Here is a 12,739-nt window from a genome sequence, read left to right on the forward strand (position 1 = left end):
GACTTGTAGTCTTCGTCCCGAGGCGCGGCGCGGGGGCGGGGCCCGGGCGTTTGTGACGCTGATTGGCTGCGGCGTGCGAGGGGCGCGAGTGACGGCGCGCCGTGAGTGTCTCGCGCAACATGGCGGCGCCCAGGGAGGCTGAGGACGCCGGCGGCCGGTGAGACGCTGCGTGCGGCCCTCCTATCCTGTGTTTCCCGCGCTCAGCTCTCACGCGGTTGTCCTCCCAGGCCCCCGCGCGATGTGGAGGAGCTGCCTCCGGCTGCGGGACGCAGGGCGCCGCCTTCTGAACCGGCCCCGGGGCAGTTTCACCGCTTCCGAGGGGTCGGGGCCGAGCCCCTCGACCCCTGCCCGGGCCTACGCGCCCCCGGCAGGTGAGGGAGGCCAAGGCCGAACCGGGCGGAGGGGTCGGCCGTGCAGGGTGGCGGTGGCTGAGACAGGTCGCAGATCAGAAGGGAAGCCCCCGCAAGGGCAGGGACCGCCGCAGGGCACAGTCAAGTGTCATTTGTCACGTGCGGCTTTCTTCAGCCCTGTAAGGAAGTTAGATGTCATCCTTGCTTTCGGGCAAGGAAATTCGGTTTCTGGACCAGGATTGCGCCAAGGTCAAAGAGCAGACTTGGAGAGGTTTGTGGGGTTCGTGCCCCTTCCTCCACTTCTGACTCTGATGAGGCATAGAAGAAGGTAGTGGCTTTTTCATGAAAGCCTCATCAGAGATGAGTGGGAGTGACTCCCTGAGTGAAGAGTAGTAACACTCGCCTTCCATTCAATTGGTGTATCCGCTGAGGGCAGGAGGCACCGTGATCTTGGAGACACACATGGCTTCCACCCAGGTGATGTCCACTGTCCAGTGAAGAAGCTTATACTATCCGATTAAACAATAACCTATAATATCCTGTGATCAGAGGTGTACAGAGAAGCGCTTACTCCCATCTTGGGGGTGTTGAGCGTCTAGAAAAGTCTTGGGTGACAGGATGTTTGGGCTGAGTCTTGACAGATGAGTCACAGTTCAGAGTAGAGGAGGAGGAAGAGTGTTGGCAGCTGGAACACATTGAGGTGACAGCAGGTATGAGGGACCTTGCTGTGACACTGCCTGCGTTAGGAAATCTGGAACTTCACAGGTGGTTTGGCGCTGGGGCAGAAGCACAAACCTGGGGTCTGACGCTGGCCAAACAGGCACTGTGCGATCTTGGCACGTGACTGCTTCCTTCGGCCCTGATTTTCCTCTGTGTTGAAGGACTAGGTTGCCTCTGAGGCAAGTTCCATGATTTTATGCAAATGGGGAAGAGGGCTGGATGCAGCAGGGGAGGTTTCACGTGCCAGGGCCAGGCAGAGGGCCTGGAGGTCCACGAGGAGCCAGGAAGGAGGATGAAAGAGGGGCACCTGTGAGGTTGTGATTCATAGTAGGAGGTGTACGTATTTTCTGGTTCCAGGCACACATCTCCTAAAACCCTCGTCATTTACGAAGAGGTAAAGTCACGGGGGAACCTTTTGTTAAAATATTTGGTCTTTGTCCTGAAATAGCTCCAGGATGAAAGATGAAAGATGTGTCTTATTACTTATAACAGCCCATTTCAGCCACACCTGAGTTTGTGTTAATGCGGTGACTTTTGCCAGGGGAATCAACCACAGCGGTTGGAACTTTCAGCCCAAGTGCCTGACCTCTGGGGAGGGAGATGGGCTGGAGATTGATTTGATCACTAATTACCTATGATTTAATTGATTGTTTCTGTGTAATGAGGCCTCCATAAAATCCCTGAACTACAGAGTTGGGAGAATGTCTAGGTTAGTGAGCACATGGAGCTGCGGGGAGGGTGGTGTGCCCAGAGAGAGCATGGAAACTCTCTTTCCTTCCTGCCTTGCCCCACGTGTCTCTTCCATCTGGCTGTTCCTGAGTTGTATCCTTTTATAATAAGCTGGTAATCTGGTAAGTAAACTGTTATTCCTGAGTTCTGTGAACTGCTGTAGCAAATTAATCCTGTAGGAAATTAGGCTTGTCGGACTGAGCCCTTAACCTGTGGGATTCAACACTGTCTCCAGGTGGACAGCGTCAGAATTGAGTTGATTGTAGGACACCCAGCTGGTGGAGATGATGGGTGGGGAACCCCCCCACATTTGGCGTGTAGTGTCTGTGTGATGGATTGAGTGTTGTTTGTCCTTTATGATGCCCCGGGGAGGCACATATGAGTGAAGGGGACACAGTCAGGAATTCCCTTAAGTTGACACAAGCAGAAGGTTCGTTTAGGTTGGTGGATGCCACTCCCCACTGTGGTGGCACTGATCTGCCCCGTTCCTTTCTACTGCAGACTTTCTAGCTTAGGCCGGTGGTAGCCACATATGGAGGGAAGTGAGGATGGGCAGAAGAGTGGAGAGCTGTGGGCGCGAGGTGCACCCCGGCCTTGAGTCTCTGCGAAGACTTTTATGGTCTGAGCGGCTGTGAGTTTTGGAGGAGGGGGAGGTTAAACCCAAGTGCGCCTTCTCCATGAAGACTTGGAGAGGCAAGCAGATTGAACTTGGCTCCTTGGGAGTGGCCTAAAATAAAATACTTGGTCTGGCTCTCCGCAGAGTGTCCCAACCCCTGCTCCGGGTGCTCGAGCAGTTCGGAAGGAGGTGTGTCTGGTCGTTCAGCCCGCCTGTGTTCTTTGCTGCAGCAGACACATTTGGCCTGGAGAATTTTTTAGCAGCTTTGTTGAGTTTTGGTTTACTTACAATTCACTCTTTGAAGCATACAGTTCAGTGGTGTTTAGGATACTCGCGGGGTTGTGCAGCCGTCAGTTCTAGAAGACTTTGGTCACCCCACAGGAATCCCCGTGCCCTTTAACTGTCACCCTCCGAGTACCCCCCAGCCTCCCCAGCCCTAGACAACCACTACTTTGTTTTCTGTCTCTGTAGACTTCCCTAGTTTGGACATTTCCTATAAATAGAATGTGGTCTTGGGGCTGACTTTCTTTCACCTAGCTTTTCAGGCTTTACCCCAGTGGTGGCATGTATTGCCGCTCCATTCTTTTTCATAGGTGACTAATACTCCATTGTGTGGATGCACATTTCACTTACCCGTTCATCCATCAATGAACCTTTGGGTGGTCTTCATGTTTCGGCCATTCTGAATGCTGCCGTAAACACCTGAGGACAGGTTTTTACGTGGGTGTATTTTTTCATTTCTCACAGATCGCACGGAAGAGTAGAATGCTGGATCACACGGTTACTGACTCTCTGAGGGACTGCCACACTGCTTTCCAGGGTGGCTGCACCATCTCACACTTCCCCCAGCAAGGCACAAAGGTCCTGATTTCCCCGGATGTGTCTTTGTGATGACAGCCATCCTACTGCATGTGCGGTGGTGTCTCCTGGTTTTGGTGTGCATTTCCCTGACGACGAATGGTGTCCAGCATTTTCTCATGTGCTGTTTGGACATTTGTGCATTTTCTCTGGAGCAGTGTCTGTTCGGATCCTTTGACCGCTTCTCCGTTAGGCTGTCTTTTTATTCCTGAGTTGCAAGAGTTCTTGGTGTAGTCGGTCGGAGGAGCTTTGATCCTTGGAAACGGTTGGTCTGAGCCGCCCCAGGTTTGTGCGGAGGGATGCCCTGACTCGGGATGTAGCTTGCAGGCCGGAGGCCCGCCAGGTGGCGCTGTTGGGAAGGAGAAGGCGCTTCCTCTGCCAGGTACGCGCTAGGGGTTGCAGCCCGAAAACTGAGGCTGGTGGAAGGGTCCCTCACTGGTCCAGGAGGCCTGGGGCAGGAGGAGGAGTGGGGGAGTGAGAGAAAACTGTCGATTTCTGAGTATGGATTGAGGCAACCTTGCAGGAAGAAGGACCCAGTGGACACTAATTTCCACTTCAGTCCTCTTCCCTTGAGCAGGTTTTCGATGTTCTCTGGTTTCACAGCCTGTTTTCTTCTGGCCAGCTTTTAAAATTCAGTGCTTTTTCACGAACCCATTTCTCTGTATCCACAGAGTCCTTAAAACTGTCACTTAGAAAGCAGCAAGTGTGTTTTTGCCACGGAAACAGATGTTCTGTCAAGCGGGTGCTTGAGCTCAGAGCAGACCCGAGTTCTGGGGGACTGCTCCGCGCTCACTGAGGGTCCTGGTGGTCTCGTGACGTGTCTTCTGTGACCCAGGACCTTTGAGGGTCCAGGCAAAACCCGTCTGTCCTGATATTTTTGGCAACACTGAATGAACTTTCCAAGTCCTGTTCTGGTTGCCTTTGTGAGCCCCTGGCCCGGCTCCCTCTGCCCCTTGCTGGGGCCCCTGGGCCGCTCTGATATCCTCTGCGGGAGCTGCCTTTCCGGCTCTCTGGAACCCTGCTGCCCTGAGGCCGGCAGCCCCCTGTAAACAGTTCCTTCCTGCTGGAAGGGGCACACACTCCCTTCTGAAGCCACAGGTGCAGTTCAGTCCCTCCTGCAGAGCTCAGGTGACCCAGTGCCTGGAGGCCTTCCTTTGGCCCAGGCGAGAGAGGGCTGCCCTGGGGCGTGTCTAAAGCAGTCCTCGCACTTTGGCCATCCTGGTCACTTTATCGTGTGCTGGTCCGTCGTCCCCCCAGGCAGCAGGTGTCTCGAGGGCAGGGGCAGCTTTGAGGAGATCAGCACCATCAGGTTTGTGCCAGGACAGAAGAGCGCCATCCGAGCAGCAGAGCCTAAAAACCGCCTGCACGCGGGCCCGCTTGGCCGCCCTCCCGTCCTCAGGTGCGGAGGTGGGCCTGGCCGGGCGGCGGTGCAGGGCCGAGGGCAGGGAGGCTTCCCTGGGGGGGACCACGCCGCCCTGGCGGCTTTGGGAGGTCCTGCCTGTGCTGCCCAAGGCCCCACCTCCCAGGGCCGTGTCGTGCCAGGTGCTGGAAGGCTCTCCGCTGGCACTGCGGCCGCCGGGGCGGATCCTTCCCATGGTGGTGAGTCAGAGCTTCAGATCCCCTCCCACTTCCTGCCTGTCTGGCTCTGGACGTAACTGCGCAGGCTGGCCGCCTCCATCCAGGCCTCCAGACAGACAGGGGCCTCCAGCTGCATGTCTTACCTGCCACCTGCGTGGACCGCGATGGCATGCTGAGGTGGGACACTTAAGGGCAGCAGGGCCGGGTAAGCCTCCTATTTTGGTGTCGGATGTTCGAGAAAATCACCATTATGGTCTCACACAGAGGTGGTAAATTCTGCTGTGGTTATAACTGCGTCGTCTCAGTGGTCAGATCAGGTCCCCTTTAAAAATAAATTCTGGCTCCACGAAGATGGGGATTTTTGTCTGTTTTGTTCACTGTTTTACCCCAAGTACCTGGACCAGCACTTGCCACATAGTAGGCACACGAGTTTTTTTGTGGGAAAATAATTTGAGCCTTAGTTTAGTATGTGCAATTGTGGAGATGTAATTGTGGCCTCTTTGTGTGAGTGTTAATGACTGCAAATGAGGTACATGAAGAACCTGAGGTTGGAAAACAAAAGAATACATGTTTGGAGTAAAACCAGATACCCTGTCTCCATGACCACCACTCTCCCTGCCCCCCACACGCAAACCAAGTTCCCCTGATTTTCGTAGTCTAGTTGAATTAATAAACTTTTAAGTTTGATCTTTTGTATGTGTGTTAAAGGAAACCAAAAAGCATTAAAAACCATTAAAAACTCTTCCTTCGTCGTGTGCTGCGTCGTTACTTCCAATAAGTGACTTTCGTCAGGGACGCTGAAGGTGTTTAGTGCCCAGTGAATACAAGGGACACTTGTATTCAGGGACAGGGACAAGCGAAGGCAGGAAGGAGGTTCGCGTTTCTCTCGGGTGGTGGAGGCTGGTTTAGGCTTTGTAGCTTCCTGGATGTGCCCAGTTGGAGGAATCTGCACACTTCCATATGAGGCACGCTTGGTTTTTAATCCCTCCAGGTAAGAGGGGGAGTGTGGTTAATGCTCACGTGTGATTGTACTTGTTGTTTTCAGAAGAAAACACAGGACCCCAATTTCCCCCTTTCTGAAAAGAAACGTTTGAAGTGTCTGTTGATACGCAGGCGAGCTGGTTAGTCAGGGTAATTAACTGGATGGGGGGGTGAGAGATGCTCCTGGGATCTCTGCTTACTGCGTGTGCACCACCCACGTGGACACACATGGACACACGCACGCACACGCTAGCTTTCCACACGAGCCTTAGAGCCGTCGGATTCCTGCCCGGGGTGGGTCTCTGGTGCTGTCTCTAGCTGTCTCCAGACGCTAGACTGGAGCACACAGCGGGTCGCGGGGGACGTGCTGAGAAGTTGAGGCAGGAAGTGTCAGGTGGTCAGTCTGCAGCTTCGTGATGCTGTGTGGTCCCTGTTGCTGGGCTTGGGGGCCGGCGGGACCTGTTGCTCTGTCGTCCCTGGACAGTGAATGGTTCCTCCCCTTTAGTCAGAAGCCGTGGAGTGGGGCGGACCTTGAATGGCTATGTGGAAATCCGTCAGTCAGCATTAGCAGCAGTGATCCAGGCTGCTCTCGTCACTTCCTGGGCTGTTGCCGCAGTATTGTAAACTGGCTTTTTGAAAAATCTTTCCAACAGAAAGGAAGAGGTTTTATCAGAACGTCAGCATCGCACAGGGTGAAGGTGAGTGTCTGAAATTCTGACCACTTCTCTTTCTGTGTTCTTCTGTGAACGGGTGGGAATATTTCTGGTCTCCACCGGTTCCTTGGTGAGCTTCCCCTTCGCGCATCTGCCGGCTGTGGTTCTGGAAGCCCACGGTGAAGGGACTCGGCGCCTTGTCTATACCGTTCAAGTAATTAAGTATAGCAATGGTCACTCGATTCCACTAACAACCCCTGACAGGTTTTCGTCTGATCTTTCAAGGTGGCTTTGAGATCAACTTAGACCACAGGAAGCTGCGAACTCCCGGAGCCAAGATCTTCACTGTCCCCAGCGAGGCCCTCGCCGTGGCAGTGGCCACCGAGTGGGACTCCCAGCAGGACACCATCAGGCCCTACACCATGCACCTGGTAACAAAGCCAGCACCCTGCAGAAGCCGAGGCCCCTTTCCCAACTCGGATCCAGCCCCCAGGTTGGGGTTCCAGGCACACCGCCCTCTGGCCTGACTCCTCCCAGGCCCCGGACACGTCTCCCGCTGCCCCACTCTCCTCCTGTGTCCCAGCAGCTCTTACACGCTCTGTGGTTGTGGTTGTGTTACTGCGGTGGCTGTCTGCCCCCTCCCAGCCCAGAGCCCACCCCTGGCCTGGGGTTCGGCGCAGATCTGTGGCCGTGGGGGCCGCTCCCCATGGAGCCAGGCCCTGGTCCACACGCAGGCAGCTCACTGAGCGAGGTGCTCCAAGAGCGGGCAGGGAAGGGGTCACTAAACTGGGGCCCCGGCTCTGCAGCTTCAAGTGGTAACCTTGGGGAAGTTGCTGCCCCTTCTCAGCCAGGGCTCCCCACCATGAAAGGTGGGCAGTGGTCCCCACACAGGCCGGCTCTCCATCAGCTCGGCCGGGACACGCAGACTAGGTGGGCTTCCTCAGCCCCTCCCCGGCCCGCGCGGCCTCTCCCTAGCCTCTGATGACATGCAGTCTTTGTCAGAGGAGCTGCAGTCAACAAGGCACTTCTGGGGAAACGGTCTGGCCCCTGGTGTGGCTGGTTCATCCCCCTGCTCCCTGAGGGATCGGGGAGTCGGCTGCTCAGATGTGAGTTCCAGTGGTGTCTCAACGCTCATTTTCTGAACTTGACCTCTGAGCCTGGGTTCTACATTCTGAATGTTACGATCACAGTACCTCCCGGAAAGCGTTGTTGCGAGGCTGGAGTTAAACGTGCAGAGCCTGGTGGTGGAGGGCCTGAGACCTCGGGGGTCTCACTGATCCTGGGGCTGGCGAGTCGGTGCCAGGAGGCCCCTGTAGCCCTGAGTCTGGCATGGAGCCTGGTGCAGGGGGACCGAGCGGTTCCTGCTGCCGGGCCCTGGCTGTGCTGTGCAGCGAGCATCCTCAGGATGCAGTGCTTCTGCCTGACCAGTGGTGCTGACTGGCCCTCTGCCTCTGATGTAGACCACGCTGTGCAACACGGCTCTGGACAACCCGACCCAGCGAGACAAGGACCAGCTGATCCGGGCGGCTGTCAAGTTCCTGGACACGGACACCATCTGGTAATGGCCGTATGGGCGCCTCCCTGGGGCCTGAGTGAGTCCGTCGGGCTGTCTGCTCCCTCTGTCCAAGCGTTCTCTCCTCCACACCTAGCTGCTCTGCAGATCCTGGAAGGAGGGCTCGCGGGCAGCACTGGTGCCAGGGCCCCGGGCCTCCTCTTCCACAGCGTGGCAGCTGACAAGTCCAGGCTCCGGGGTCACGTGCCTTGCCCAGTGGGGCCTCCGACCCTGGACTCCTGTCCCCGCACGTTGTCACATAGACGTCCTGGTCGCCACTTGTCAGCTGGATGCAGGTGGTCCCCTGTTGTATTCAGGAGCTGGCCTCCTCCACTTAGGGAGCCCCGCCTCGCACCTGTGTTCTTTAGCTGATGGGTCAGTGATGCTGACGGGAAGTTGAAGGGTCAGTGACGTGGCTGAGCAGTTCCATGTCTGCTGCCCGAACGCTCTAGGTCCTCTCACGGGTGCCCTGACATCAGCACTGGGGCCAAGGGGGCATAGATGCTCCTGGCAAGTCTGTCCTGTTTGTGTCAGGGACCACTTGGTTGCCGGGCACAGCCTGTTCAGCCCAGCTCAGGGAAAGGGCGGGGTCTCTTGGAAGCTGTCCTGGATCTCTGACAGTGGTTAAATTTGAGCGTCTCCCTCTGCCCCGGGGGCCCTCATCCCTGGGCAGCCCAACCCCCAGCACAGTCGTGACCCCTCGTTCCACTTCTGCTTGCACCAGATGGGCCTTCCCAGTGCCCACTGGGTCTGCATCCCAGGAAGCCTTGCAGCCCAGCTCCCCGTGGCTGACCCCATCTCGTCTCCTGGTCAGAACGATGGCTCAGCCTGCATCGGGGCGTCAGGCACCCACATCTGTGGTGGGGAGGCAGGTGGGCTCAGGAGGTGCAGGCAGGCAAGGTGGTTCGTGGCCGGGCGCGGCCTCTTGGCGGGGCGGCCCCAGGGCTATGCTGGCGTTGGGCCTGGTGCCGCAGCCTGGCCTGTGCACAGCTGGACAGTGCGTCTCAAACTCAGGCTCCAAAGCCCCAGGCAGAGCTGGTCTCCACCCAGAGGGCAGGTTCCATAAGTCCTGCTGGGCTGAAGGTGGGCCTCCCCACAGGCCCCAGGCCCCCAGGCCAGACCTGAAGACCCACCACTTGGTGGGGTGGGGTGCAGCGGCTCTGTGCTGCTGCCTCCGTGGGCTTCCTGTCTGTCCCTGGGAAGGGATTGTGCTTCTGTGTGAATGAAGGTGACTTTGCTGCATCAGCTACAGGGTGGAGGAGCCGGAGGCGCTGGCGGAGCTGCAGAGGCGCGAGTGGGACCCGGTGGCAGAGTGGGCCGAGAGGAGGTAGGACGGCAGGGCGGGCACTCCAGCCCGGTTCAGTCCGTGTCATTCCAGGGGGTTGGGAAGGGCTCCCAGCATGTGCCGCCCTGACCAGGGCCCTCCGTCAGCGTAGGTGGACTGGTTTTCCCCTGTACACACCTCCTGAGTGCCCACGACGTGTCGGCGTCCTCTGGCTTATAGTCACGGGCAAGCCCTGCGCTGCAGGGTCGGATAAAACCCAAGGACTGGAGGCTGCGACGTCCCCTCAGAGTCCGGTGAGATAAATCGGTAGTTCAGCTGCCTGGAGGTCTTTGCTGCGGTGCAGAATCGTCAGCTTGGTGGCAGCTGAGATTTCTCGTCTTCACGTTTTACAAAGAGATGGGGCCACTTCCAGTGTTCCGTTTGATCTATTAGAAATTTCAGGGAGAACACTCTAGGCCGATGGAAAAAACCAGTGATACATGAAAGGAAATTACAAAACCTGCTCTTACTCCATTATGTTTTCCTGCGTTTATGCAGTTACGATGGTTCTTAAAAATGTATCGTCTCAAAGCCGGCTCCCGTCCCGGACCAGACAGCGCCTCGTGTGCAGTAGAGCCTTGGTAACACGTGACAGTGACTAACAGGCACGGGACAGTGCAGACAGTCTTGTAAGGAAAACAGTATCTTAAACCTTTCATGGCTCAAATGTGGAACACTTTCTTAGAAGGTTTAAAAAGCAGGTAGCCCTCGGTGTTGCTGGACATTCAGGCAAATAGGTTGGAGTCTCAGGCAGCAGCTACAGGTGACCCTGTTCCTGACTTGCCAGCCTGCCTTCATCCAGGCCTTTCTTGTCTGGCTTTGCTCTCGGGGGGAAGGAAACTACGAGGTCGGAGGCCACTGACCACACGGGCAGTTGTTCCCAGAATCCCCGAGATTGGCCCCTGGGCCACATGCCCTGCAGGGCACACGTGTGCTCAGCGGGTTGGGGCTTTGCCTCCGGGCAAAAGCTGCTGCCCAGCAGGACTGCACTCATGGCCTCTTCTCTCAGGTACAGCGTGGAGATTGGCTCCTCCACCAGCATCCTGGGGCCCAGCATCCCAGCCCGGACTCGGGAGGTGCTGGCCAGCCACCTGGCCTCTTACAGCATGTGGGCCCTGCAGGGTATGTGGTGCTGCCTGTGGGCCGGGGAGGGCGTGCAGACGGGCAAGGCTGTGCGGGACCCAGGGGGAGGGGGCGGGGGGGGGGGGCAGGGGCTTGTAATGTCAGCCTCTCACCCAGTCTGCGGGCTCCACGGGCTCACACCCTCCCAGGAGGACGTGGTGCTCTGCTGGGCCGGGATGGTGGCCGGCAGGGCGCCCACTCCAGGCAGGGGCAGAGAAGGGACCCCCATGGGGAAGCGGCTCTCTTGCTGGGAACGTGGGGAAGGACTTCTCCCTGGCCTGGGGCCCCGCACTGCACTGGGGCTCAGGGGCTCGCAGGGACGGGTCTGGCACCCGCCCTGTGTCGGCGTGGGGGGTGCTCTGGGTCTGACCCGGCTTGTGTCCCTGCAGGGATTGAGTTTGTAGTGACCCAGCTCAAGTCCATAGTGCTGACCTTGAGCCTACTCGACCGGCACCTGACAGTGGAGCAGGCCGTGCTGCTGTCGCGCCTGGAGGAGGAGTACCAGGTGCGGGTCGGGCTCCGGGGCCGCCTCTCCCTCCCGCTCAGACTGACGGAAGTGTTTCTGGGTGCCCCGGGCCTGTGTGGCTTTCGTGTTCGTTTGGAAACCAAAGTCAGAGGGCCCAGAGAGGTAGCGTCAAGTAACACTCGTGACGCCCCACTGTGTCCGCCCTCCCTCATGGCCGTGCCTCCTCTCTCCACCTGGTCACTGTGGCTGCGGCTTCCTCATCTCACACAGGGGGACACCCAGGCTGGCCGCACCCCCAGAAGGTGCTGGAGGCGAGGTGTGGCGGTTCCAGGTGGTTTGGGTACAACTGCAGGATGGGGTTGGGGGAGGCTAAAATGGTCCGGAGCCACGTCTGCGCTCTCAGGCTCAGCCTTCACCCCCGCCGTGCACGCAGCGCGGGTCGCTGGCTGGAGGAGCGCACGGCGGCTGCTGTGTGTAGTCGAGTTCTGATTTCCTGGGCTCAGAATTAATCAGGCTTCGCTACCCTGGCGTGTGCGTTTTCACTCAGCGCTGCAGTGTTTGGTGCAGCCCCCTTTTGGTCCTCCTCCAACATGTGACACGCTGGCTTCTGCTCTGATACAAGCCTTTCTGTAAGGACAGGGTTTTCCTAGTTCGTGTAGTTATCTGCTCAGAACAATGTCAGGGCAGAAACTGCTTCTCTCTGCACAGTAGAAGTGGGTGTGTGGGAGGAGGGTGACCTGTGGTGGGCAAGGGGCAGGAGGCCTGGTTCTCCTCTGGGCTCCACTCTGGGCTGCAGGACCCAAGCCCAGCCCTCACTCTCTGAACCTCAGCGTCCATCCGCGTGAGCAGGTCTCTGAGAGGGCAAAGTGCTCCTCAGATGACGCAGCGCAGCCGCCCAGATGCCCTGGGCCACCCAGAAATGCAGGCCGCTTGTGTGGCATGGATCCGCCTTCCCGGGAGGAGCCCGTGGGATGGGCTGGAGTCACACTAACAGCCATACTGATGTCCAGGGTCCTCCATCTGGTTCTGGAAGGAGAGTCTGCAGCCCTGCCTGCCATGCAGACTGAGGGGCCCCTGCAGTGCCGGGCTCCCCAGCAGTCAGCTGACTTGGCCACATGGCCCTGGTTGGTTGCTTTGTCCCCATACCTGGGGGACACGTGCAGCCCAGCCTGGCCAGGCAGCTCATGGAGGACGACGTTCTACAGGCCGCCTTGTGCCCCCTCCTCGTGGGCACGTCAGGCCCGGGGAGGGAGGTGCACATGTGGTCTGGGTGCTGCTCTGCCCACTGGCGAGTGGTCACCTGCTGCTGCCCCGCGTGTCCCTGCATTTGGGCGTGGTCGGAGCCTGCTCCCCTCGGCCCTGCTCTGGGGGTTGGGCATGGCTCCACCATCACTGTCTTGTCCTCCCCTCAGATCCAGAAGTGGGGCAGCATCGAGTGGGCACACGACTACGAGCGGCAGGAGCTACGGGCCCGCACAGCCGCCGGCACCCTCTTTGTCCACCTCTGCTCCGAGAGCACGACGGTCAAGCACAAGCTCCTGCAGGCCAGCGGCTGACCCTGTGGTCCCCGCACCGTGCCACCCCGACACCCTGCAGCCGGGAGCAGCTCGGGCCGAGCCCGGCACGCGTGTACGAAGGACTCTGATTTTATTAAATGTTTCTCGCCCGGAAACGTGTGGAGCCCAGTTTTCCCTTGTCTCACTTTTCCCATTGCATCTGGGCTTCCCAAGGCCACACAGCCGGCCTCTGGGCAGGTCCTGGTGTCCCCGGCGTGGTGGGGCCCTCCTACC

The 12,739-nt window shown here is 58.2% G+C and overlaps 1 protein-coding gene across 2 annotated transcripts; it reads left to right on the forward strand.

Moving 5' to 3' along the window:
- The first annotated feature begins 100 nt into the window (after window positions 1–100).
- On the forward strand, window positions 101–12,621 carry ATPAF2 (ATP synthase mitochondrial F1 complex assembly factor 2). Of its 2 annotated transcripts, none has more exons than XM_031467462.2 (8): window positions 101–371; window positions 6,486–6,530; window positions 6,771–6,916; window positions 7,946–8,043; window positions 9,284–9,364; window positions 10,371–10,483; window positions 10,873–10,988; window positions 12,362–12,621. In XM_031467462.2, the coding sequence occupies exons 1-8, from the start codon at window positions 239–241 to the stop codon at window positions 12,503–12,505; spliced, it is 876 nt and encodes a 291-aa protein (XP_031323322.1). In that variant the 5' UTR covers window positions 101–238; the 3' UTR covers window positions 12,506–12,621. The 2 variants fall into 2 exon arrangements, with proteins under 2 accessions (XP_031323322.1, XP_031323321.1); XM_031467461.2 differs by lacking the exon at window positions 101–371 and adding an exon at window positions 3,292–5,056.
- The last annotated feature ends 118 nt before the right edge of the window (window positions 12,622–12,739 follow it).

The sequence above is a fragment of the Camelus dromedarius genome, chromosome 16 (assembly GCF_036321535.1).
Source record: "Camelus dromedarius isolate mCamDro1 chromosome 16, mCamDro1.pat, whole genome shotgun sequence".
NCBI lineage: Eukaryota > Metazoa > Chordata > Mammalia > Artiodactyla > Camelidae > Camelus > Camelus dromedarius.

Bases quoted from the DNA above. Each gene is read 5' to 3' on its own strand.
- ATPAF2 (XM_031467461.2), top strand. From the start codon at position 4,867: ATGGTGGTGAGTCAGAGCTTCAGATCCCCTCCCACTTCCTGCCTGTCT. The intron at 9,365-10,370 runs GTAGGACGGCAG...CTCTTCTCTCAG, and splicing joins GCAGAGTGGGCCGAGAGGAG to GTACAGCGTGGAGATTGGCT. The intron at 10,484-10,872 runs GTATGTGGTGCT...GTGTCCCTGCAG, and splicing joins CAGCATGTGGGCCCTGCAGG to GGATTGAGTTTGTAGTGACC.